General features: G+C 42.6%; 1 protein-coding gene across 4 annotated transcripts in view; it reads left to right on the top strand.

Moving 5' to 3' along the window:
• Positions 1–27,952, top strand: part of tbc1d4 (TBC1 domain family, member 4) — a 275,419-nt gene that overhangs the window by 190,348 nt on the left and 57,119 nt on the right. For 2 of the 4 annotated variants that reach the window (XM_060825894.1, XM_060825896.1), the window contains one exon: positions 2,619–2,774. The exons of 1 other annotated variant lie outside the window; for it this stretch is intronic. In XM_060825894.1, coding sequence (XP_060681877.1) covers positions 2,619–2,774 — 156 coding nt within the window. Of the gene's footprint in view, positions 1–2,618; positions 2,775–26,327; positions 26,502–27,952 lie in introns of those variants that run through there. One more of the 4 variants, XM_060825898.1, reaches the window with a different exon arrangement.

Here is a 27,952-nt window from a genome sequence, read left to right as displayed (position 1 = left end):
GAGAGAAGATGGCAAATAATGCAATTTTATAATTTGATTCAACTCAATTCAACGATGTAGGACCATTGTGTAGAATTGCTGATCCAAACACAATGCTTCGATCTAAAGCCTTGATTTAAGCATAGAGTATTCTGCTGAACTAGTGAAGGAAGATTTCCCTTTTCACCATTTCTTCTGAAATTGTGATTACATTTTTGATAATCTGATCTATCCTATTGCTTCACCTAAGAGAAGCTTTTCTCCCCAGGTCTTTTATAAAATGTTGCTCTCAATCGACCTGTTTTCAAACATGGACAATGACAAATTTCAGATTGCCAGCTAGTGTTCCAAGCATGACCTGTTGTGGCTGTTTAGAATGGCTTTTGCAGTGACCTGCTGACTTCACTGACAGTATTTATGTCTCTTGATAGGCAACTTTTTTGTAGAACTCCTGAATTAAACAAAATTGTGATTACAGGCCTGTCTTAGAAATTGAATTGCATTTATCAGCTAACTCGTTTAGGCTGTAAACATATATAAAAACTCAATTTTTGTAAGTTAACATCTACATTAATTTTATTAAATAAATTATATATTTTAATTGGAATTGAATCACTAAATAGTTGCTAAAAACAACAGATGTTTGTGGAATTTGTTGAGCCAAATTCTTTTAAAATCCATCTTAAATTTCATTGTATGATAATGATTCTGTTAAACAGCCTCCATTGTTTTGCACATTTATCTTTTTTTTATTTCCAACGTGTTACTGGGAGCATGAACTCTAGACTCTGGTTAAGAGATAGAGATAATTGAGCGTCATTTTCTTAGCTTCTGTCTGGACCACATTCTTATAATGGCTAGACTCTTGAGGTACAAGCTGGTATATAGATTTCATTCTTAAGTTTTCCTTCCTTCTGCCACTCAGCTAACTTGACTTCGTGCCAAGATCTGAATGCCAGGTGAGGTGAGGTGAAGGTTTGTACCATCCCTTTGCTAGCTGTCCACTCTTTAGTTTAGATTAGATTCCCTACAGTATGAAAACAGGCCCTTCGGCCCGACAAATCCACACAGACCTTCCGAAGAGTATCCCACCAAGACCCAGTCCCCTACCATATGTTTACCCCCAACTAAGCCACCTAACACGATGGGCAATTTAGCAAAGCCAATTCATCTAACCTGCATGTCATTGCGACTGTGGGAGGAAACCAGAGTACCACTGAAAATGTGTTGCTGGAAAAGTGCAGCAGGTCAGGTAGCATCCAAAGGAGCAGGAGAATCGATGTTTCGGCATGAGCCCTTCTTCAGGGTCCTTCCTACCCAGAGGAAACTCACGCAGACACGGGGAGAATGCGCCAACTCCATACAGACAGTTGCCAGAGGTGGGAATCGAACTCAGGTCCCTGGCTCTGTGAGGCAGCAGTGCTAACCACTGAGCCACCATGCCACCCCATGGCACTCAGTGGTTAGCACTGCTGCCTCACAGGGCCAGGGACCCAGGTTTGATTCCCGCCTCAGGCAACTGTCTGTGTGGATTTGAACATTAGTTTTGCTTTGTAAAAAGAGGATTAGTAAATACTTCCAAATCTTTCTTTCTCAACTTGAAAATTGTACATGACAATTTTTGGATGACCTATTTTGATACTTCTGTTAAATATTTGATTATTTTACTCAGACTTGAGACTGGAGTATCCCGTCTTGCCCTTCAGCCGTGCTTCCTAACAGACACTCAGGTCAATTGAAAAATTCGAGAACAGATCCCTTCAAAGAGGAAGGGAAACTAATGGCATGGCACTGCAATAACAGAATTAGCAAAGATCTTATAACAGCAAAACATCATATATTGAATAGCACACAGAATATTTTCCCAGGAAACTTTTAATCAATATATTACAAGTTTGCTTTAAAAACTGAACAATATTTTAAGTTTGTCCGGAAATTAACTGAGATAGATATGTTCTTGAGTATCAAGGGATACAGAGAGAAAGTGGGAGAATGGGGTTGAGAAAATTATTAGCCATGATTGAATGGCAGAGCAGAACTTGATGGGCTGAATGGCCCAATTTCTGCTCCTATGTCTTATGGTCTTAATATCTTTCCTATTTCTTTCCACCTACGGTTATATGGCTCTTCATGTTAGCATTCTGAAATATTTCTTCATCCTTTCAGGTAAAAAAGCAAGACCATTTTTAAAATACTTGCTGTACAAATTATTGCAATTTATTGAATAATACATACACCAGCATATTTAACTTAAAAAGTTAAACATACAGAAATGGACAGTAATAAAAATGCTATTGAATAAACCATAGACAAATGGCTTTACATTCAGTAATAATATTTACCTGGTGAAGTGCATTGTTGTTGTTTAAAGGGGGTAGCAGCTGAAAACTGGAAAGGTAGGTGAAAGTATCAGATAGAGACCACATGTCATCATTCCAGGGTTTTACCCAAAATTATAACCTATGAGTTTGTTTGCACATTCAAAGTTTTAAAAAATCTGTCTCCTGCAGAACTTTGCAACTTTTACAGCAAGAGCACTTTTCACGAGGCAGACGGTTGCTTCGTATTTCACCATTTGACCACTGTTTTCTTTTCCTGTGTTTTGTCTTTGTTTTCCCCTTCTGGTTCTGCTCACTCAGCCCCATCAATATCGTGAGAAGCAATCGCAGTAACTCAGAGAGCGAATCCACTTCCAGCAGCCTTCCCTCATCCCTGTCCGTCCCGACTTTCCTGAAGCCCTTTTACACCAACACCAGCAGGCTGCTGCAGCAGTCGGAGAGTGGGACATCCAAGAGGTGAGAGCGGCCTGCAGCCTGCTTGCCAATCCTGCCCTAATACTGCACCTTGTTGCCTGATCAGTGTGGCTAATTGATGTGCCTGCCAGATATTTGTCACTGTTTCTTTGATGCTGTATTTGCTGTGGCCTGCAGTGAATAAATATGTGTGAATTGTTGCAGTCAGCTTACTCTGTGTAATCTGCTTTAGCTTCAGTGTGCTCTGCACAAGTGGACAGAAAGTGTGACTAATTACTAGTACAAATGTTTGTATCATTTTAGGGAGAAAATCTCATTGTTCAAGTCCTTTCAAAAATAATTTTCAAAGAATTATACAGTGATTTTTGTTGGTTAAAAGTATCAAGGGTTATGGAAATCAAGATAGATGGTCCTAGGATACAATTGAACCTTGACCTATAAGTGAATGATGGAACGAGCTCAAGGGACCAAATGGCCTACTTCTTTGTTCTACTTTGTCCTGTCACAAAATGATTACCATGATGAAAGCTGTTTGTTCCATCTTCATTCATTCAGATACAGTGGAGGACATTTGCTTAGGATGTATATTTGAAAGCGATGAAGTTCGAGAGCTAAGGAGATAGAGCTGGAGAGTGAGACTGTCGGGCTGGTCTTCCAGGAGCTGGTACAGGAATGTTGGATCAAATGGCCTCCTTCTGTACCATAAAATTGTCTGATTCGATGACAGAAACAGATCTCTTGGCCCATCCCATCCATGCTGTGTAGTGTCCATTTGAGCCTCCATCCCTCTTTCCTCATGTGACTTTATCAGCATAGCCCTCTATTCACTTCTCTGTCCGATGTTTGTGTAGTTTCCCCTCAAATGCATCTATATTAGTACTCAGTGGTGGCAAGCTCCACAATCATTCCACTCCATGTGTGAAGAGTTTACCTTTAAGTTCATGCTTACATTTTTTTGGTGACTATCTTTTATTAATGGACTCCAGTTTTGCTATTTCCCATAGAATAATTAGGGAGAAGATAAGGCCAATCAGGGATAGTGGAGGGAACTTGTGCGTGGAGTCTGAGCAGACAGGGGAAACTCTAAATGAGTTTTTTTGTATTGGTTTTCACCAAGGAAAGGGAACTTGTTGTAAATAAAAACTTAGAGGAGCTGGGATACAGTCTTGACCAGATCAAGATTGATGAAGTTGATGTGCTAGAAATTTTGGAAAACATTAAGATTGATAAGTCCCCAGGGCCAAACGAAATTTATCCTAGGCTGCTCCAGGAAGCGAGAAAGGAGGTTGCTAAGCCGCTGGTGAGGATATTTGCCTCCTCACTCTCCACAGAAGTTGTACTGGAGGATTGGAAGGAGGCAAATGTTGTTCCTCTTGTTAAGAAGGGTAATAGGGAAATCCCTGGCAATTACAGACCAGTCAGTCTTACGTCTGTGGTCAGCAAAGTTTTGGAAAGAATTCTGATGGATAGGATTTATGATTATTTGGCAAAACATAGTGTGATTAAAGGCAGTCAGCATGGTTTTGTGAGGGGCAGGTCATGTCTCACAAATCTTATTGAGTTCTTTGAGGAGGCGTCAAGACAGGTTGATGACTGTCGAGCAGTGGCTGTGGTGTATATGGACTTCAACAAGGGATTTGATAGGGTTCCCCATGGTAGGCTCATTCATAAAGTTAGGAAGTACGGGATACAGGGAAATCTGGCTATCTGGATTCAGAATTGACTAACTGACAGAAGGACTTATGCTCGAAACGTCGATTCTCCTGCTCCTTTGATGCTGCCTGACCTGCTATGCTTTTCCAGGATCTGCAGTCCTCACTTTTTCCTGGCTGACAGAAGGCAGAGAGTGGTTGTAGATGGAAAGTATTCTGCCTGAAGGTCAGTGTTGAGTGGGGTCCCACAGGCCTCTGCTCTTTGTAGTTTTTATAAATGACTTGGATGAGGAGGTTGAGCGGTGGGTTAGTAAATTTGCAGATGACACAAATCTTCGCACAAACCTTGAAGATGACACAAAGCTTGGAGGTGTTGTTGATAGTAAAGAGGGCTACTGCAGGCTGCAGCATGACATAGACAGGATGCAGAGCTGGGCTGAGAAATGGCAGATGGAGTTCAACCTGGATAAATGCGAAGTGATGCATTTTGGAAGGTGGAACTCAAGCGCTGAATACAGGATTAAAGACAGGATTCTTGGCAGAGTGGAGGAACAGAGGGATCTGGGTATGCAAGTACATAGATCCCTCAAAGTTGCCACCCAAGTGGATAGGGTTGTTAAGAAAGCATATGGTGTTTTGGCTTTCATTAACAGGGGGATCGAGTTTAAGAGCTGCAAGGTTTCGCTGCAGCTATACAAGTCCCTGGTGAGACCACTCTTGGAATACTGTGTCCAGTTCTGGTCACCCTACTAGAAGAAAGATACAGAGGCTTTGGAGAGGATGCAAAAAGGTTTATCAGGATGCTGCCTGGACTGGAGGATTTGCCGTATGAAGAAAGACTGAATAGGCTCAGACTTTTCTCTCTGGAGAGAAGGAGGAAGAGAGGAGACCTGATCGAGGTGTACAGAATAATGAGAGGAATAGATAGAGTCAATAGCCAGAGACTTTTCCCCAGGGCAGGATTAACTGGTACGAGAAGTCATGGTTGGAAGATATTAGGAGGAAGGTATAAAGGAGACATCAGAGGTAGGTTCTTTACGCAGAGAATTATGAATGCATGGAATGAGTTGCTAGTTGAGGTGGTGGAAGTGAAGTCATTGGGGATATTTAAGCGACTGCTGGACATGCACATGGATAGCAGTGAGTTGATGGCTGCGTAGGTTAAGCTACTATATTTTACATTAGGATTAAACCTCGGCACAACATCATGGACCAAAGGGCCTGTTCTGTGCTGTACTTTTCTATGTCCTATAGATGGAAATATTGGATTGCATTTTGGCAGCCAAGGTGGGTAACTCCGGTTAGGAAATTTCTCAACTTCCCTGGACCCACCCTGTAAAAAGTGCCCCGAAATACCATTTTCAGTTTGAGATGGGGGGCGGGTTAAGGATGAACCAGTCTATTCACTCAAAAAAAAACAGATTTGGGTAGCGACAGCATGGTATGTAGTGAGTTAGGCTGGATAGCCTCAGTTCTCCAAGGGATTTGGCCAAACTATTTCAGACGTTACCAGGCTGGCTAATCCTCATGGGACTCGGATATCAGAGCAATTACAGAAATATGGCTCAGGGATGGACAGAACTGGCAGCTTCATGTTCCAGGATAGAAATGCTACAGGAAGGACAGCAAAGGAGGCAAGAGTGGAGGGCGAGTGGCGTTTTGATAAGGGATAGCATTACAGCTGTACCGGGGGAAGGATATCACTGGAAACACATCCAGGGAAGTTATTTGGGTGGAACTGAGAAATATAAAATGGATGGTACCTTATTGGGATTGTGTTATAGGCCCCCCCTCAATATTCAGCAGGAAACTGTTATCTGTTAGAATAATAGGGTGGTTATGATAGGGGACTTTAACTTTCCAAACATAGACTGGGACTACCATAGAGTTAAGGGTTTAGATGGAGAGGAATTTATTAAGACTGGGATGCAAAACTTGACCTACTCTTGGGAAATAAGGCAGGGCAGGTGACGGAGGTGTCAGTGGGGGAGCACTTTGGGGCCAGCGACCATAATTTGAATGGTTTTAAAAAAGTGATGGAAAAGGATAGACCAGATTTTAAAATTGAAGCTCTAAATTGGAGGAGTGTTAATTTTGACTTTGTTAGGCAAGAACTTTCAAAAGCCGACTGGGGACAGATGTTCGCAGGTAAAGGGACGGCTGGAGAATGGGAAGCCTTCAGAAATGAGATAACATGAATCCAGAGACAGTATATTCCTGTTAAGGTGAAAGGAAAGGCTGGTAGGTGTAGGGAATGCTGGATGACTAGACAAATTGAGGGTTTGGTTAAGAAGGAAGCATATGTAAGGTATAGACAGGATGGATTGAGTGAATCCTAAGAAGAGTATAAAGGCAGTAGGAGTATACTTAAGAGGGAAATCAGGAGGGCAAAAAAAGGGACATGAGATAGCTTTGGCAAATAGAGTTAAGGAGAATCCACAGAGTTATTACAAATATATTAAGGACAAATGGGTAACTAGGGAGAGAATAGGGCCCCTCAAAGATCAGCAAAGCGTCCTTTGTGTGGAGCTGCAGAAGATGGGGGAGATACTAAATGAGTATTTTGCATCAGTATTTACTGTGGAAAAGGACATGGAAGACATAGAATGTGGGGAAATAGATGGTGGTATCTTGAAAAATGTCCATATTACAGAGGAGGAAGTGCTGGATGTCTTAAAATGCATAAACATGGATAAATCCTCAGGACCTGGTCAGGTGTACCCTGGAACTCTGTGGGAAGGTAGAGAAGTGATTGCAGGGCCCCTTGCTGAGATATTTGTATCATCGATAGTCACAGGTGAGGTGCCGGAAGACTGAAGGTTGGCTAATGTGGTGCCAGTATTTAAGAAAGATTGTAAGGACAAGCCAGGGAACAGTAGACCAATGAGCCTGACATCATAGTCACCGTGGCTTTGTGTGTGGGAAATCATGCCTCACAAACTTGATAGAATTTTTTGAAGAAGTAACAATGAGGATTGATGAGGCCAGAGCAATGGTCACGATCTGTATGGACTTCAGTAAGGCATTTGACAAGGTTCCCCTTTGACAGGTTAGCAAGGTTCGATCTCAGGGAATACAAGGAGAACTAACCATTTGGATACAGAACTGGCTCAAGGGTAGAAGACAGAGGGTGGTGGTGGAGGGTTGTTTTTCAGACTGGAGGCCTGTGACCAGCAGAGTGCCACAAGAATCAGTGCTGGGTTCACTACTTTTCATCATTTATACAAATGATTTGGATGTGAGCATGAGAGGCATAGTTAGGAAGTTTGTAGATGACACCAAAATTGCAAGTGTCCTGGACACCCGAAGAAGGTTTCCTCAGATTACAACGGGATCTTGATCAGATGAGCCAATGGGCTTGAGGAGTGGCAGATGGAGTTTAAGTTAGATAAATACGAGGTGCTGCATTTTAGGAAAGCAACTCTTAGCAGGACTTACACACTTAATAGTAAGGTCCCAGGGAGTGATTCTGAAAAAGAGACCTTGGAGTGCAGGTTCATAGCTCATTGAAAGTAGAGTCGCAGGTAGATAGGATAGTGAAGAAGGTGTTTATTTCCTTTATTGGTCAGAGTATTAAGTGAAGGAGTTGGGAGGTCATGTTGCAGTTGTACAGAATATTAGTTAGGCCACTTTGGAATATTGCATTGAATTCTGGTCTCCTTCCTATCGGAAGGATGTTGGGAAACTTGAAAGTGTTCAGAAAAGATTTACAAGGACGCTGACATGGTTGGAGGATTTGAGCTATAGAGAGAGGTTGAATAGGCTGGGGCTGTTTTCCCTGGAGCATCAGAGACTGAGGGGTGACCTTATAGAGGTTTTGCAGGGCATGGATAGGATAAATAGACAAAGTCTTTTCCCTGGGGTGGTGGAGTCCAGAACTAGAGAGCATAGGATTAGGTTGAGAGGAGTAAGATTTAAAAGGGACCTAAGGGGCAACTTTTTCACACAGTGGGTGGTATGTGTATGGAATGAGCTGCCAGAGGAGGTGGAGGCTGGTACAATTGCAACCATTAAAAGGCATCTGCATGGGTATATGAATAGGAAAGGTTTGAAGGAATGTGGGCGGGTACTGGCAGGTGGGAATAGGTTGGGTTGGGCTATCTGATCGGCATGGACGAGTTGGACCAAATGGTCTGTTTCCATGCTGTACATCTCTATGATTGTATGACTCATGTCTCTCACCCAGCCACCTCATCCCACTGGACCTTCATGATCTCTGTGCCAATTGATGTTCCCTGAGGTTTTATTGTGGGCGGCACGGTGGCACAGTGGTTAGCACTGCTGCCTCACAGCGCCTGTAGACCCGGGTTCAATTCCCGACTCAGGCGACTGACTGTGTGGAGTTTGCACGTTCTCCCCGTGTCTGCGTGGGTTTCCTCCGGGTGCTCCGGTTTCCTCCCACAGTCCAAAGATGTGCGGGTCAGGTGAATTGGCCAAGCTAAATTGCCCGTAGTGTTAGGTAAGGGGTAAATGTAGGGGTATGGGTGCGTTGCGCTTCGGCGGGTCGGTGTGGACTTGTTGGGCCGAAGGGCCTGTTTCCATACTGTAAGTCTAATCTAATATACCCTCCACGTCCACCTTGGGCAGACTTAAAAAAGTCAAGAGATGATTTTTTAAAAAGAAAACTGCTCACAATCTAATACAGTTCTCTCTCCTATACAGTTAATAGTGAAAAAAACTTCATTTTATAAAATCTATTCAAGTCTCTGAAATCACTGAGTATTTTTTTCCATGAAGATAATGAAGGTTCTGTTCAGTAGTCTTTGATAGTCTCTTTAAATCTGAGCTGAAATTGAAGTGTAGTATAGATGAAGTCATGCTGTTATAGAGGTTACATCTTCTTGTCAGACAGTAAGCCAATGACATGTTTCTCCTCACAGCCCAATGAAAAGGATACCTCAGTCTCTTTGAAGGAGTGTTATGTGGTGAATAATTATCCTTCAGTTTGCATTACAGAGAAAGGAATATCTAGTCATTATCATATACCTGTTTTGGGGAGCTTGCTGTGAGCATCTTGGCTGCTGCATCCAACATTATAACATTATTTTGAAGTACTCAGCTGTAAAATGCTTGGAATTTCCTGATACATAACATGATATATTTGTGTGTATGTATATGTGTATATTAAGGGAATATATAAATCAACATTTTATTTTTCTAGAAAAAGTTTTGCTTTGGTAAATACAAGAAAACTGCTGTGTAGGATGCCTGCTAACTGTGAATTCCTGATATTGACCAGTGGGTTACACTTAATGTGAGTGAACCGCTTCTGATCATATTGTAGCTCCTGAAGACTGAGCATTGGTAGAATGGGAGGAAGTGAGCACTGCAGATGCTGGAGATCAGAGTCGTGGGTGTGGTGCTGGAAAAGCACAGCCAGTCAGGCAGCATCCGAAGAGCAGGACAGTCGACGTTTTGAGCATAGGCCCTTCATTTGGGTGGCACGGTGGCACAGTGGTTAGCACTGCTGCCTCACAGCGTCAGAGACCCGGGTTCAATTCCCGCCTCAGGCAACTGACTGTGTGGAGTTTGCACGTTTTCCCCGTGTGGGTTTCCTCTGGGTGCTCCGGTTTCCTCCCACAGTCCAAAGATGTGCGGGTCAGGTGAATTGGCCATGCTAAATTGCCCGTAGTGTTAGGTATGGGGTAAATGTAGGGGTATGGGTGGGTTGTGCTTCGGTGGGTTGGTGTGGACTTGTTGGGCTGAAGGGCCTGTTTCCACACTGTAAGTAATCTAATCAAGAATGTGGGGAGCCCAAGGGGGCTGAGAGATAAATGGGAGGGAGGTGGGGCTGTGGGAGAAGGTAACTGGGAATGCAATAGGTAGATGAAGTTGGGGGTGAAGGTGATAGGTCCGAGAGGAGGGTAGAGTGGATAGGTGGGAAGGAAGATGGACAGGTAGGACAGGTCAAGAGGATGGTGCCGTGTTGAAAGGTTGGATCTGGGATAAAGTGGAGGGGGGGGGGTGCGGAATGAGGAAACTGGTGAAATCCACATTGATGTCGTGTGGCTGGAGGTTCCCAAGATGGAAGATGAGGTGTTCTTCCTCGCTACAGGTATTGGGTGATAAGGGTTTGGCAATGGAGGAGGCCCAGGACCTTGCATGTCCTTGGCAGAGTGGATGGGGGGGGAGTTAAAGTATTTGGCCATGGGGCAGTGGCATTGTTTTGTGCGTGTCTCCTGGAGAAGTTCTCTGAAGCGTTCTGCAAGTCTCCCCAATGTCTTGTCTCCCCAATGTAGAGGAGACCAGACTCCCTCTCAGAGTTATATTAAATAAAGGATATATATTTGATTTTGAAAGTTAAAAATTGGTTATGCCATTTTTCGTGGTGATATTTTAAATCTAAACATCTCGCAGTCAGGAGGGATAATCATACCCCTTTGCATTTCTGACAAAATCAGGTTACCAAGGGCATTTCTGGAAGGTATGGACGATATTCTCAGCGGGGACAATGACCACTAACAGAGAAAAGTAACTTAGGTATAAGTTACTGATTTTTATAAAATACTGAATATATGATGCCAAGTATGATAAGAATGTGAACACTGTAAACATAGAATAACAAGTATGGTAAAACGTACCTTTAGATATATTTGTTTAGATGACTGAATTAAGTTGTCCCATACCTTGCTCAATGTGTGCAGAAGGTGAGCTTGGGTTTTCTGAGCTGGTTTTCAATTCTCAAAGATCCTTGTCAGTACTTGAAATGACAACCACGGAAGGCCATTGCTCCCTGCACAGATTTCCAAGTTTTGTAGTAAAACCATTGGTTTATTTCTTGATGGTGATGATATAATGGGTTGCACACAAAGCAAATTTGGGAGGAGTCCGTTGCTCAAATGAGAGGAACAGGGCTCGTGGATGAAGCAAACTGGGGTTTGTCTTCTGGCAAACCTTTCAAATACACTGTTGCCTGACAATGGCTTTCCGACATTTCAGAGAATCTCTACAGTGTGGAAACAGGCACTTTAGCCCAACAAGTCCACACCAACCCTCTGAAGGGCAACCCACCCATACCACCCATACCCATTCCCCACCCTATATTTACCTCTGACTAATGCACCTAACCTACACATTGCTGAACACTATGGGCAATTTAGCACAGCCAATCCACCTGACCAGCACATCTTTGGACTGTGGGAGGAAACTGGAGCACCCAAAGTAAACCCACGCAGACACGGGGAGAATGTGCAAACTCCACACAGTCGCCCGAGGTTGGAATTGAACCCAAGTCCCTAATGCTGTGAGGCAGCAGTGCTAATCACTGAGCCACTGTCCCACACCATTTGTTGTGGGGATCTGCGCTGCCCATCATTCAAGACTGATGTGTCAAGTTCTATTTCTGGGAAATTGAATGCTTGCTTATTATGGGGAATACTGGATACATGATATGAACTGATTTGAATGTGAACAAAGGATGTACGTTTAGTAAATTTGCAGATGACTCTAAAATTGGAGGTGTAGTGGACATTTAAGGTACAATGACACCTTGATCAGATGGAATTTAATTTGGATAAACGTGAGGTGCTGCATTTTGGAAAGGAAAATCATGGCAGGACTTACACACTTAATGGTAAGTGTTGCTGAACAAAGAGACATTGGAGTGCAGATTCATAGTTTCTTGACAGTGGAGCCACAGGTAGATAGGATAGTGAAGGTGGTGCTTAGTAATCTTGCTGTTATTGGTCAGTACATTGAGTATAGGAATTGGGAGGTCATGTTGCTGCTGTATAGGATATTGGTTAGATCACTTTGAGTATTTCATACAATTCTGTCTTTGTCCTATCAGAAAGGGTTCAGAAATGATTTCCAAGGTTGTTGCCAGGGTTGGATAGTTTGAGCTATAGGGAGAAGCTGAATTGTGTGGAGCTGTTTTCCCTGGAGCGTTGGAAGCTGAGAGGAAACCTTGACAATCATGAGGGTCATGGATAGGATAAATAGGCAAGGTCTTTTGCTCAGGATGGGGAAGTCCAGGACTAGAGGGCAAAGGTTTAGGGTGAGAGGGGAAAGATATCAAAGAAACCTAAGGAGCAACTTTTTCACACAGAGGGTGATGCATATACGAAATGTGCTACCAGAGGAAATGATAGAGGCTGATCCAATTACAACATTTAAAAGGCATCTGGATGGGTATATGAATAGGAATGGTTTGGAGGGATATGGGCCAAATGTTGGCAAATGGGAGTAGATTTCTGCAGCATATCTGGTCGGCATGGATGAGTTGGAATCAAGCCCCTGTTTCAATGCTGCATATCTCTATGACTCGATAACAGTGACATTACGTTGAGGAATTAATGATTGCCACTCAACTTGGATGCAAGATGGCGAGTACCAGGGTCAAATCAGAATTATGTTTGATTATTTTCGGCCCTGCCAAAGGTGCCAGCTTTTAGCCACCACAGTGTACTGCACATGATAATCAAGAAACAATTGGAGAAACTGGATACTGCAAAGGTCATGGACTCTGACAACATTGCGGCTATCATGTGAAGTCCTTTGGTCCAGAACTTCCTGAACCCCTAGTCAAGGTGTTCCAATACAGCTACGCCACTCGCGTGTAACCCTACAATGTGGAAAATTGCTCAGGTACATGCAGTATAAAGCAGTATACATCCAATCCAGCCAATGACCTCTGGTCTTGATCATCAGTAAAGTGATGGAAGGTGTCACCAGCGGTGCTATCAAGCAGCATCCGCTCAGCAATAACCTGCTCTGTGACACCCAGTTGGATTCTGCCATGGCCCCATTACAGCCTTGGTTTAAACGTGGATAAAAGAGCCAAATTCCAGAGGTGAATGACAGCCCTTGACATCAAGGCTGCATTTGACTAGTGTGGCCTCAAGGGACCCTAGCAAACCTGGAATGAATAGAAATTGGGCAAAACCTCTGCTGCTTTGAGTCATAGGAAGATGGTTGTAGTTGTTTCAGGTCAGTCATGTCAGCTCTAGGGCACGTTTTCAATGTTTCCTCAGGGTTGTGTCCTATGCCCAACCATCTTAAGCTGATTCATCAATTACTTTCCTTCTTTTATAAGGTCAGAAGTGTTATGTTTTCCCATGTTTAGCACCATTCATGGTTCCTCAGATATTGAAGCAATTCATGTCCAAATTTAGCAAGACCTGAACAATAGCCAAGCGTGGTTGAAAAGTGGCAACTAGGATACATGCAACACAAATTCCAGGCAATGATCATCTTCAAGAGACAATCTAACCTTCAACCCTTGACATTCAATGACATTACCATTACTGAATCCCACTGTCAACACCTTCAGGTTAACATTGAGCAGGAACTGAATTGATCTGGCCGTATAAATCCAGTCGCTGCAAGAACCAGTTAGAGACTTAGGAACACAGCAGCAACTAACTCATCACCTGACACCGTAAAGCCTGCCTGCTATCTACAAGGCATAAGTGAGGAGTGTGATGGAATACTGCCACCTGCCAGGATGATTACAGCCCTAATAACTCTCAAGTAGCTTGACATCAACAAAGCAAAGCTGCTGCTTGATTGGAACCTTATCCACAAATATTTATTCCCTTCACCACTGAGAAGCAGCAGTGTGTACCACCAAGAGAAATTGACCCAAGATCCATAGACAGCATCGTCTAAACTATCTAGAAGAACAAGGGAAGGGATACATGGGAACATCAGTGCCTGCAAATTGCCCTCCAAGCCACTCACCAATATCGCACTGGAAATATAGCACTGTTCCTTCATTTATCACTGGGTCAAAAACCTGGAGTTCTCTCTCTAATGACATTGTTGGTCTACCTATAGCACAGGGACTGCAGCAGTTCAAGAAGGCAGCTTACCACCACCTTCTCACAGGCTGCTGGGGACATGCCAAAAGTCTTGAGGATAGATAGAAAAAGTTGGGACTGTTCTCCTTGTAGAGAAGTAGGCTCAGAGGAGATCTGAAAGAGATTTCAAAATCATTAGCAGGCTGAATGAAGTAGATAGGGAGAAAGTGTTCTCTTTCATAAAAGAATCAAGAACAAAAAGGCATAGGTTTAAATTGACCTGGAAAATGAACAAGGGTGAAATGAGAACTGTGAGTTGTTAGGGTGTGAAATGCAATCCCTGGAAGTGTGGTGGAGGGAGGTTCAATTCGAGAAGGCATTGAAAGATTATTTGAATAGAAGTAATGTGCAAGGGTATTGGGGGAGAAAGCAGGACATTGGCACAAGGTAATATGCTTATTTAGCGAGCTGGTGTAGGAATAATTGAATGTGCGCTTCCTATACAGTAACACTTAAGGGATAGTATGAGAACAACGGGAGTTCAGATAGCTAGTTTTGGAATTCTAGCGAATAAAAACAAGTGGAAGATTTTCTTGCCCAAAGAAGTTCTCCCACTCTTTATCTGTTTTGGTGGGGTTGAGTTTCTGTGTGCTGAACTTTATTTTAGATTCTATTCTTTCTCTCTTGACTTTGAAACCAGCTTACCCTGAGGGCATAATGTACAGCACATCATGGGAGTTTCAAACTGCAGCGCTGGTATTGCTTTCATTCTGAAAAGCTGGAGGAAGAGAAAAGATATTAAGTTACTTGTAATGGCACTGAGGGCAACCCAACTGTCATGGACAGTTGCAGGTCCTCTTGTCGGAGATGCCATCCTCCAGTAAATATACAGGGGCCAATAAGATAGAGGTTGCATTCCCTTCCAATGGAGTCATCCACCTTAGTCATTTGTGTCTGTAATTGAGGATGAAGGGAGCCTTTATCAGAAACAGGGCTGAAGTATGAATTCTCTATGCACATATTTTTGATTCTTTTGTAACTGTTGTACATGGGCAAGACTTAGCTGTAAACTCCCTCGAGTTGGAACATTGGACCCAGCTTCTGCTATTTTCGTACACCTTTATCTGTCCAAAATTGCAAGGCATGTTTGAAAAGGGAAGCATCAGCTGAGAGTGAAGCCCTGCAACAGCGGTCCACTGTAGACTTGACCTGATGAGGTCATCTTCTGCTCTCTCAGTAGCTGTTGCAACCTTGAAGACACAGGAGAACCTTGTCTTTCAATGCAGCATGCCTTTGTCCTCATTCGTAATAATATGACACCATATAATGCCCCACTTAAGACATGGTGCTGGATAGTAACTGCTCATGATAACCACATGGAAATGATAAGGAACATATGTCAAGTGTAGATCTTTTGAGTACACCAACCTGCACTTTTAACAGTTTTATGGAGAGCCCATAGGTCACTTTCCCTTGACACTTCTCAAACCAAACTGTGTCTAACACACTTTGTACAAGTTAACAGTATTAAACACCTGTGATCGATAGCTGACTTGCAACAGATGACTGAATTGGTGTCCATGGCAACAATGTACCCATTATATTGATAATACATGGCAGTGCCCAGGGATTTTCACCAATGTAATTCATATCCATCTCCCAAACCCTTCCCGGTCAGAGAGTCATAGAGTCATAGAGACGTACAGCACGGAAACAGATCCTTCAGTCCAACTCATCCATGACGACCAGATATCCCAACCCAATCTAGTCCCATCTGCCAGCATCTACCCCATATCCCTCCAAACTCTTCCTATTCACATACCCATCCAGATACCTTTTAAATGTTGCAATTGTACTAACCTCCACCACTTCCTCTGGCAACTCATTCCATACCACCCTCTGCATGAAAAGGTTGTCCCTTAGGTCTCTTTTATATCTTTCCCCCTCATCCTAAATCTATGCCCTGTAGTTCTGAATCCCCAGGCCAGGGAAAAGGCCTTGTCTATTTACGCTATCCATGCCCCTCACGATTTTATAAACCTCAGCCTCCAATGCAAGAGGGAAAACAGCCACAGCCTGTTCAGCCTCTCCCTATAGCTCAAACCCTCCAACCCTGGCCACATCTTTGTAGATCTTTTCTGAATCCTTTCAAATTTCACAACATCCTCCTGGTAGGAAGGAGACCAGAATTGCACGCAATATTCCAAAAATGGCCTCACCAATGTACAGCTGAAACATGACCTCCCAGCTCCAGTACACAATATTCTGACTAATAAAGGAAAGCATCCCAAACACCTTCACTATCCTATCTACCTGCAACTCTACTTTCAAGGAGCTAAGAACCTGCACTGTAAGGTCTCTTTGTTCAGCAACACTTCCGAGGACCTTACCATTAAGTGTATAAGTCCTGCTAAGATTTGCTTTCCCAAAATGCAGCACCTCGCATTTATCTGAATTAAACTCCATCTGCCATTTCTCAGCCCGTTGGCCCATCTGGTCAAAATCCTGTTGTAATCTGAGGTAACCTTCTTCACTGTCCACTACACTTCCAATTTTGGTGTCATGTGCAAACTTGCTAATGATACATCTTATGCCCACATCCAAATAATTTATACAAATGACAAAAGGTAGTGGATCCAGCGCAGATCCTTGTGGCACTCCACTGGTCACAGGCCTCCAGTCTGAAAAACATCCCTCCACCACCACCCTCTGTCTTCTACTTTTGAACTGGTTCTGTATCCAAATGGCTAGTTCTCCCTGTATTCCATGAACTCTAACCTGCTAACCTGACTCCTATGAGGAACATTGTTGAACGCCTTACTGAAGTCCATACAGATCATGACTATTGTTCTGCCCTCATCAATCGTCTTTGTTACTTCTTCAAAAAACTCAATCAAGTTTGTGAGTCATTTTTTTTCCCACAGACAAAGCCATGTTGACTATCCCTAATCAGTCCATACCTTTCCAAATACATGTCCATCAGGATTCCCTTCAACAACTTGCAACGTAAGGCTACTGGTCTATAGTTCTCTGGCTTGTCCTTACCACCTTTCTTAAACAGTGGCAGCACAATAGCCACCCTCCAATCTTCTGGCACCTCACCTGTGACTATCAGTGATACACATATCTCAGCAAGGGGCCCAGCAATCACTTCCCTAGCTTCCCACAGAGTTCCATAGTACACCTGATCAGGTCCTGGGGACTTACCCACTTTTATGCCTTTCAGGACATCTAGCACTTCCTCCTCTCTAATGTGGACATTTTTCAAGGTGCCAACATCTAACACTTTGTACAAGTTAACAGTAGCAAACACCTGTAATCGATAGCTGACTTGCAACAGATGACTGAATTGGTGTCCTTGGCAACAATGTACCCATTATATTGATAATACATTGCAGTGCCCAAAGATTTTCACCAACATAATTCATATCCATCTCCCAAACCTTTCACCACCTAGTTTCCTACATTGTATACCTTCCATGTCCTTATCCACAGTAAACACCAATGCAAAAAAACCATTTGGTATTTTCCCATCTCCTGTGGCTTCACGCAAAGGCTGCTTTGCTGATCTTTGAGGGCCCTGTTCTCTCCCTAGTTACCCTTTTGTCCTTAATGTATTTGTAAAAACACTTGGATGCTCCTTAACCCGATTTGTCAAAGCTATCTCATTCCCCTTTTTGCCCTCCTGATTTCCCTCTTAAGTGTACACCTACTGCCATTATACTCTTCTAAGGATTCACTCGATCTATCCTGTCTATACCTGACATATGTTTCCTTCTCTTTCTTAACCAAACCCTCAATTTATTTAGTCATCCAGCATTCCCTGTACTTACCAGCCTTTCACCCTGACAGGAATATATTGTGTCTGGATTCTTGTTATCTTATTTCTGAAGGCTTCCCATTTTCTAACTGTCCCTTTACCTGCGAACATCTGCCCCCAATCAGCTTTTGAAAGTTCTTACCTCATCCCTTCAAAATTACCCTTCCTCCAATTTAGAATTTCAACTTTCAGATCTAGTCTATTCTTTTCCATCACTGTTTTAAAATTACTAGAATTATGGTTGCCGGCCCCAAAGTGCTCACCCATTGACACCTCGGTCACCTGCCCTGCCTTATTTCCCAAGAGTAGGTCAAGTTTTGCACCTTCTCTTGTAGGTACATCCACGTACTGAATCAGAAAATTGTCTTGTACACACTTAGCAAATTCCTCTCCATCTAAACCCTTAACACTATGGCAGTCACAGTCTATGTTCGCAAAGTTAAAATCCCCTACCATAACCAACCTATTATTCTTACAGATAACTGAAATCCCCTTTCAAATTTGTTTCTCAATTTCCTGCTGAATATTAGGGGCTCTGTAATACAATCACAATAAGGTGATCATCCCTTTCTTATTTTTCAGTTCCACCCAAATAACTTCCCTGGATTTATTTCTGGGAGTATCAGCACAGCTGTAATGTTATCCCTTATCAAAAACGCCACTCACCCTCCTCTCTTGCCTTCGTTTCTATCCTTCCTGTAGCATTTGTATCCTGGAACATTAAGCTGCCAGTCCTGTCCATCCCTGAGCCACGTTTCCGTAATTGCTGTGATATCCCAGTCCCATGTTCCTCACCATGTCCTGAGTTCATCTGCCTTCCCTGTTAGGCCTCTTGCATTGAAATAAATAATTTATCAGTCCTACTTTGTTCTCTGCCTTCTCCCTGCCTGCCCTGACTGTTTGACTCACTTCTCAACTATTTCAGTCTCAGATTGATCCCTTTCCTCACTATCTCCCTGGGTCCCACCCCTCCCGCCTTACTAGTTTAAATCTTCCTGAGCAGCTCTGGCAAATCTCCCTGCCAGTATATTCATCCCCTTCCAATTTAGGTGCAATCCGTCCTTTTTGTACAGGTCACTTCTAACCCAGGAGAAATTCCAATGATCCAAAAATGTGAATCCTTCTCCCCTACACCAACTCCTCAGCCATGCATTCATTTGCTCTATCCTCCTACTTCTACCCTCAATAACTCAAAGCACCGGTAGCAATCCAGATATTACAACTCTTGAGGACCTCCTTTCTAAATTATTTCCTTACTTGTTATATTCTCCCTTCAGAACCTCATCCTTTTCCCTTCCTATGTCATTGACTCCAATGTGTACAATGACCTCCTGCTGGCCCCTCTCCCACGTGAGAACATTCTGCACCCTCTCTGAGACATCCTTGATCCTGGCACCAGGGAGGCAACACACCATTCTGCTTTTTCGCTGCTGGCCACAGAAACATCTGTCTGTGCCTCGGACGGAGAACCCTCTAACACAATTGATCGTTTGGGACCTCACGTTCCCCTCATTGTATTAGGGTCAATCTCAATACCAGAAACTTAGCTGTTGGCGCTACATTCCCCATCTGCTTGTAACGATTTGTGTTGATGTCCAGCAGTACAGTGTCAATGAAATGTGGGACATGATGCCAGCATGCTGCTTGACTCGACTAAAAGCAAGATCATGTCAGACAGAACGACTCAGCAATGTCTGTGGAAACATTTTGTGGCAATGTAGTGCTTCTGTTGCTTGCCAAGCTTTTTAATGACCTTTACTTCTTTCTGAAAGCTTATGTTACCAAGGCAAATCTTGAAAATTTGCAGCAGTTCCTGTCTTATCAAGCTGCTTTTCCCTTGTTACTTTACAATGTTGTTTTTGCCAAAGTATCCATAAGCTGGTATTTTTATCGAGTAATAAACATCAAATGATGAGCTGCCTGTTCTACAGTTGTTTGTGAGAAGAAAGGGAAAGGTAGACGTTAAGCTCTAGTTGTGTGTGTCTTAAAGCAGTCACTTTTAACTTAGAGCACTTTGTCACTTTGCTTAAACTTGCAAATGTATTATTTTCCATTGGACCAATAACAACAACAATTTGCATTTACTTAGCACCTTTAACGCAATCAAACACCACAAGGTGTGTAACAGAAGCTTTGCAAAACAAAATTTGATACCAAACCACCTCATAAGATATAAGTGCAGATGATCAAAAGTATGACGTTAAACAAGTAGGTTAGGAAGAGAAACGCAAAACAAGTTTAAGGTGGGATTTCTGTGGACTTAAGTGAGGGGAGATAGAGTCATAGAGTCAGAGAGATTTACAGCATTGAAATAGACCCTCTGGTCCAACTCGTCCATGGCGACCAGATATCCCAACCCAATCTAGTCCCACCTGCCAGCACCCAGCCCAAATTCTTCCAAACGCTACCTATTCATATACCCATCCAGATGCCTTTTAAATGTTGCAATTATACTAGCCTCCACCACTTCTCTGGCAGCTCATTCCATGCACGTACCACCCTCTGCGTGAAAAAGTTGCCCCTTAGATCCCTTTTATATCTTTCCCCTCTCATCCTAAGCCTGTGCCCTGCAGTTCTGGACTTGCCCACTCCAGGGAAGAGACTTTGTCTATTTATCCTATCCATGCACCTCATGATTTTTGAAAGTGCTGTTATCAGTGAACCAGACCGATTGCAAACTTTGGTGTCATACTTGTTCATGAGATGAACTTCTGACCACATACCTGCACCAATATTAAGACTGCCTAGTTCCACCTCTGTAACATTGTACAGTTCCGTATCTGCCTTCATTCATCTGCTACTGAACCTTTTGTCTGAGCCTTCGCTACCTTTAGACTTGATTATGCTAACAGATTCCTGGCTGGCCTCTACCCTCCTTAAGATCCTGTACACCTCTTCATTTCCACCACTCCTGTTTACCCTGTACTCACTAACCAACAGCAGCTACTATTGTCTTAAAATTTTAAACCCCGTCATTTTAAAATTTTCATCCTTCCATGTCCTTGCACTTCCCTTTCTCTGTGAATTCCACTCCTCCAATATTACAATTTCCTACATCTGCCTTCTTAAGTTTCCCAGTTTTAATCACTTCATCATAGGCAACCTTCAGTTGCAATAATCCTCAACTGTAGATACCATCCCAATATCTCTCCACCTCAACCTTAATTTCCTCCTTTAGGACATTCTCACACTTTATGCCATACTTATGAACATCAGCCCTAATATTTCCCTGGGTGGCCTCCTGTCAAATTTTGATTGATAATATTCCTGTGAGGTACAATTTATTATGCTAAAGGTGCTGTATAAATGCAAGCTGTTATTGTCACCTTTTTCTTAGCTGTTTTTCATTCTCCACTTAACCTTCTCTTTGGCCTTTGCTGTGATTGTAATGAGGTCAGCCAGGTGAACCTCACAATATGAGCTCCCTGATTGGGGCTGTTGATCTGGACCAATCAAGGAGCCCTGGCTGACACTTATACTGTGGAACCTTGATTATCGGGCAGTTGGTTATCCAAATTTTGGATTATTTGGCAAGATCGCAAAGTAATGATGCTCAGCTAAACTCTGTTATCCGGCATTCGTTTATCCGAACATTCGATTATCCGACATAATACTCCCTGCCCGCGTTGTTTGGATAATCGAGGTTCCTCTATAAACAGGAGTGTCAGAGGTTCCATTCACTCTGAGAGCTGGCGCTGAGGAAACTGTGCCGTTCTCAAGTACTACACACCGGTAAGTAACGAGTGACTTGGTGATGGGATATCGGCCACTGTGCAGTTATTTCAGTTGATGTGAGAAAAGAAATTAGCTTGCAACAATCATCTTTGAATTAGGATAAGCATTTCTGGCATCATGCCATTATTTGGGAAGCTTGACTTGTTTGATCCTGCCTTTAAAGACTGGGCCCAGTATGCGGAAAAAAAATGTTAAGTTTTTTTCCAGGCAAATGACATTGGGGCAGATGAAAATCATTGAGTAATTCTCCTGAACAGCTTGTGGACCCGAAGCTTTCTTGGTTATTAGGAAACTAATGTTTCCTGAGGCACGAAATACTAAAACCTTTAAGAGTTGATGGATTTAGTTAAAGAATATTACCTCCCCAAGCTGCCTATAATTCTGAGATGCTATTGGTTTTACTTGTCAGTTTGAGAACCAGGGAAATCTGTGTCAGGACTTTTGATGACGTTAAGATGACTTGCAGAAGCATGTGACTTTAGTTCAACCCTAATGAGATGCCGAGAAACCATTTGGTATGTGGGATTAACCATGTATAAGAGCCTATTAGCTGAAGCCCACTTGGACTTCAAACAAGCACTACAACTGGATTTGTCATCAGAAAGTGTGACAAGTGGAGCATATGAGTTACAGGATATGTTGGTGGAAGTGAACACCTTCGTCAGACCGACTGAGCTTAGGATACACACTTAAATGAAGGCAATTGCATAGCCGTACTCAGGACATATCCTGAACACTTGCTACACTAGGTCAGTCTGTAGCAAAACCCCAAAACAAAACCAAGCCTTGGACAAATGGTTAACATTTTCTTCAGGATCCAGGCCAGCAAGCCATTGTAATTGCTGCCGCTATGCGAACTCGAGACAGCATGAGAATCTCACTGGGTCTGAATTGGGTAAGACAACTCATAGGCCGGTGATCAGGAGAATGCACATCCCGAAAAGGCCACCTACATCTGGCTTGCAATAGTTAAATTGCTTAACAACATCCAAATCAGAACGAATCACAATAAACATCTGGTTAAATGGTCACCTGGTTTGAATGAAGGTTGATAATGTCACGGCTGCATCACTGCTTGCAGAATCAGTCTTTAACAAAATTCGCACTGGACTCTAACTCTTAAGTTTGTGTTGACCTGGACTAGATTGAGACCCTATATCAGGAAACCTTTACAGTTTCAGGGTTCAGTTTCGTATGAGAGGTAACTGGTACAGTGACCACTGATTGCAGTAAAAGGCTTGGGTCGAAGCCTGATGGGGCAAAATTGCTTGAGAAAGATACACCCTGATTGGCCCAAAAGATTTCATGTAGAAAATGGCTGCCTGAGTGAAGTCCTAATTAAATACCCGGAAGTTTTTCAAGAATGTCTAGACACTATCAAAGGAGCCAAGGCCACCTTGCATGTTGAACAGGAAGCAATTCGAAGATTCTGGAAGGCCCACCCAATGCCATTTGCCTTTTCAGCAAAAGTAGAGGCTGCAATCAGGACTCTGGAAAACAAAGGAATCTTTGAACCAGTCCCGTTTGTGGAAGGGGCAGCACCAGTCATACCGACTGGTGAAGCCGGATGGGTCAGTTTGCCTTTGTGGGGATTTTAAACAAACGGTAAGCCATTTCTCACAACTGGATAAATACCCAATTTCTCACATCGAGGATTCATATTCAAGGCTGTCAGCGGGGAGCTGTCCTTTGTGATGCTGGACACGAGCCAACTGTACCTGTAATTGCGGTTAGATGAGGATTCCCAGAAGCATGCGACAATACCCGTAAGGATTTGGACCAAAAAAAAAATGAGACTTCGATTTGGGTTAACATCAGCCTGTACCACTTTTCAGGGGATGAAGTTAGGTGGCAAAACCACAGAAATAGCCCTGCATGAGGAAGAGTCATGGTGATGCAAGGTCAGGTCCCATCATGTATAAAGTTTGGGTAGGTGAGGTGGTCCTGAACAAGCACATTGACCACACGAAAGCTGCAAACTTGCAAATTGGGCAGAAGCTAAACATACCTGGCCCTTCAGAAAAGCTGGAAACAATGTCAAAATCTGTGGGTTCTCCCCCTCTTTCTAGTGTTGAAGAAACTTCAGAGTCTGGAGTGGACATGTTGGATGTTGTAGTCTTGATGTCTTTACTGCCTGAAGAAGAGGAGGAATTTCCTCAGAGACACTCTGGGCGCAAGAGGTTGGCTACGCTTCGGGAATACACTGCCCCTTTCCGAGGAATTGAACCCAGTGTGAAAATGCCCCAGGAAAAGCTACAAGGAAAAGAGCAAGTGTATGTCTTTGGATTTAGAGGAGGAAGGGTGTAGTGATTGTAATGAGGTCAGCCAGGTGGACCTCATAGAATGGGTTCCCTGGTGGATCAGGTTAATGGACCCAATCAGGGAACCTTGGCTGACAAATATAAGCAAGAGTGTCAGGCATCCTGCTCACTGAGAGAGGTTCTGAGGCAGCTGGATCAATGAAATACAGGCTGACTTGGTGACGGATACCGGCCTTTCTGGAATTACATCACCCTTTATGTTTTTGCTTGATCTTGCAATCTTTGTCTGGCTCACTGAATTATGTTTTTCCTCATATTTGTTTCTCATTCACTTTTTTTAACCCTGCTATTTTCTATTTTTCATTGCAGTTTTGATGTTCTTTTTCATTTTTCCCATTTCTCTCTGTCCTGGTTGTTTGGACTCGCCTTGTTGCTGTTGTCCGGACTTGCCTTGTTGCTGTTGTCCTTACCCCACCTGTTCCCTTCATTCCTTTTGAGTCCAAACAGCAGAGAGATTTCAGTTCTGGTTTATTAGACATCTTTTGGAAAGAAAACAAAAAGATCTTCACAGTAATGTAATCCGTGGTGAATTGGAAAACTAAACCAGTATTGCACAACTGCTCAAAGAGCTTTTCTCACCCTGCTTTATTTTAACATCACTATTAAAACAGCAGTCAGCAATTTCTAATGAAGAAATAAATATTTTTATGAGCCACAGTACGATCTGTTTTTGAAACGTGTTCTTATTTTAATGCAATTTATCTTGCTCAAATATGCAAGGCTCAAGCAACTTCAACTGCACAAAATTGTAAGATGTAAACTCAGCAACATTCTTGCGCGTGTTTTGAGGTCATGTGACAAACACTGAGATTACTAGCAAGTACAGTTGTGTACAATTGCTTCCTTAAAATCTCAGAGTCTTCCAGTTTATTTCCTCTCTATTCTCATTTTCAATTCCTTTTTCTGCTTCTTTTGCTCTTCAAAAAAAATCAGAATTCCTTAACTGTCTTGAAAGGTACTGAGGTAGAGCAGCAGGCTGGAAGAGGGGTTATTGCTTAGAAATATGTGATATAAGAAATGTGTTTTTTAAAAAAAACTAGTAAAGGAATAGAGACCAGGCTGCACTATCTATCCTTTATGAGCAGTCTATCTTTGGTTTTCTGGCACGTCTCTGATTTTAATCTCTCAACCACAAGGCCATGCCATGAGCTACACGGGCCCTAAGCTCGAGAATTCCCTCCCTAAACTGTCTGCCTCTCTACCCTTCCTTTTTTTCAAGATGCCTCATAAAACCTATCTCTGACTAGTCTTATAGTCACCTTTTCTAATATCTCCTTAAGTTGCATAGTATCTGTTGGTTTATGGTCCTGTAAAACACCTTGGACCATTTTGCAAGGTGGCAAATCAGTGCAAGTTGTCTTATAGTTCTAGAACATCACAGCGCAGGTCCTTCCGCCCTCCATGTTGTGCCACCCTACGAAATCAATCTGAAGCCCATCTAACCTACACTATATTCCATTTTCATCCATATGTCTATCCATAGACCATTTAAATGCCCTTACGGTTTGCTAGTTGACTACTGTTGCAGGCAGTGCATTCCACGCCTCTACTACTCTGAGTAAAGAATCTACCTCTGACATCTCTCCTATATCTATCACCCCTCAATTTAAAGCTATGTTCTCTCACGCTAGTCAGCACCATCCGAGGAAAAAGGCTCTCACTGTCCACTCTAATCCTCTGATTTTTTAATATGTCTCAATAAAGTTACCTCTCAACCTTCTTCTCTCTAACAACAACAGCCTCAAGTCCCTCAGCCTTTCATCTTAAGAACTTCCCTCCATACCAAACAGCATCCTAGTAAATTTCCTCTGAACCCTTTAAAAAGCTTCCACATCCTTCCTATAATGCAGTGACCAGAATTGTACGCAAGACTCCAAATATGGTCGCACCAGAGTTTTGTACAGCTGCAACATGACGTCATGGCTCTGAAACTCAATCCCTCTACCAAAAGAAGCTAACACACCACTTAAGTTGTCGGTCTGAATATTGTGTAACGTAAGGCCCAAATATCATCCTGTTTCTATATATGTTTATAAATCCACGTTGTTCTGGTTGCCTGTGTAGTTGTAGGTGAAAAGGATCAGTGACCTATTGTTTTTTTCAGAGGGTTTTCTGGCCACCATTTGCTGAACAGTTTAAGTGAAAATACATGTTAAAGATAATAAGGAAGTGTGAAACATGAAGCAAGTCACAACTTGCTGTGTTCTTGGCTGAAAGGTTTTGTGGTTCTTCCTTTGAAGGCTGGATGGTTACGACAGACATTGGAAACCTGCATGCTGATTGTAGTGATCTGTCATTGCAGCTATCTAAGAGTCTGGCCAGTCTGATCTTGTGGAATGCGTCTCTAATGCTGACAAAGTTGAAGTGACTCACTTAATGGAGATTTCTATGGTTCGTAGCTGGGGTCTGCAAAGGTGGAGCCAGTGGAGTGCTTCACTCCAGGACGAGAGTGTCCAGCAAACACCTGGACATAGACGACATGCACAGCTTTTCATTTAAAGGTAACTCTTTCTGTTGTTGCGCTGTGAGAGACTGAGTAATGAATTTATATTTTCCCACAAATCTAAGGGAGGCAGTTTATTACCGTGCATTACTGCTGCTCTCACAGTCAAACGCGTCAGTGATTCCTTTATGTAATTAATCCAATCCTCTGGCCGGCCCATCTGCTGTGTTATAGTGCAGCGACTGTTCAGCAGGATTGTGAACTGAAAATTACTCAAACATTTGCAGGCAAATATTTAAGCCAATAGTATGTGTGCTTCTGCATAACTGGGCGGGACTGAACAAAGCCTCACCCACCCTCAGATGCCATATTTTTCTGGCTAAAACATTCGTAGGTTATAAGTTTGGAATGAATCATTTGCCTTGTAATGGAGAAGGTTAAGAGTTGACCTAATTGAGGGTCACTAGACAACGATGTTTTGGTAGAGTAGATACTGGCCATTCACCTATAATGAGTGAGTCAGTAACCAGAGATGATAAATGAAGAGAGTGGTTTGCATCTGGAGTGCTCTCCCTGGACATGTGGTGGAAGCTGAGGCTATAAATATATAAAAGGGAGTCAACAGGTAATTAAGAGCAAGGAACTTGCAGGGTTACAGATACACTATGGAGGGGTGTGTGAAACTAAGCCTGAATGCTCTTTCACAGAACTAGCACAGATACAAATGGCTGAATTGTCTCCTTCAGTGCAGCATGTTTCTGTGCTTCTAGTAAGGAATAACCAACTTATGTTTTAAGGACCACAATAGTGAGCGAGAATAAGCTTGATGGGCTTCATAACAGACGCACTGTAAAAATACTTGTACACCAAATCCATTCGCTGTCTCTCACACCTAAACTGAGACAGAGTCTGCTTTTGGTTGCAGATCACTTTTGGATAGCAGTTGAAAAAATAGGCCCAGGGTGATGTTAGGAATATTTAGAGAAAACTAATCAAAGTGAAGGAAGATTGTATTCCGTTTCTGTTAGCATGAATGTCCATTTGCAAACAATTTTTTTTAATTAGGATAATGCAAGTCTTTATTTAAACAAAATTAAACTATTAATTGTTACTTATTTTAAATATTATTTGGTTTCAATCCTGAAATTCTGAATTCTGCTTTCTGAATTTGGCTACACGCTACAAGATTTCACCAAGAATCTCTATTTGGGGGTCACTGTTTAAAATAAGGGGTCATCCATTTAAAGCAGTAAAATGTCTCTGAGGGTTGAGAGTTTTTGATGTTCTCTTCCTCAAAAGGTAATGGAAGAGTCCATGAATTTTTTAAAGTCAGAGGTAAGTAGATTTTTGTTAAGCAAGAACGTCAAAATTTATCTGGTCTAGGCTGAAATGTGGAGGTTTCAGATAAGATCAATCATGAACTTATTGAATAGCAGAGCTGGCTAAAAAAATGAATCTATTTCCGTATGTTCGTGTGAGAACAACCAATTTAGCTAATTGATCAAACTC

The sequence above is a fragment of the Hemiscyllium ocellatum genome, chromosome 6 (genome assembly GCF_020745735.1).
Source record: "Hemiscyllium ocellatum isolate sHemOce1 chromosome 6, sHemOce1.pat.X.cur, whole genome shotgun sequence".
Lineage (NCBI taxonomy): Eukaryota > Metazoa > Chordata > Chondrichthyes > Orectolobiformes > Hemiscylliidae > Hemiscyllium > Hemiscyllium ocellatum.
This window is presented reverse-complemented; position numbering and strand designations above follow the sequence as displayed.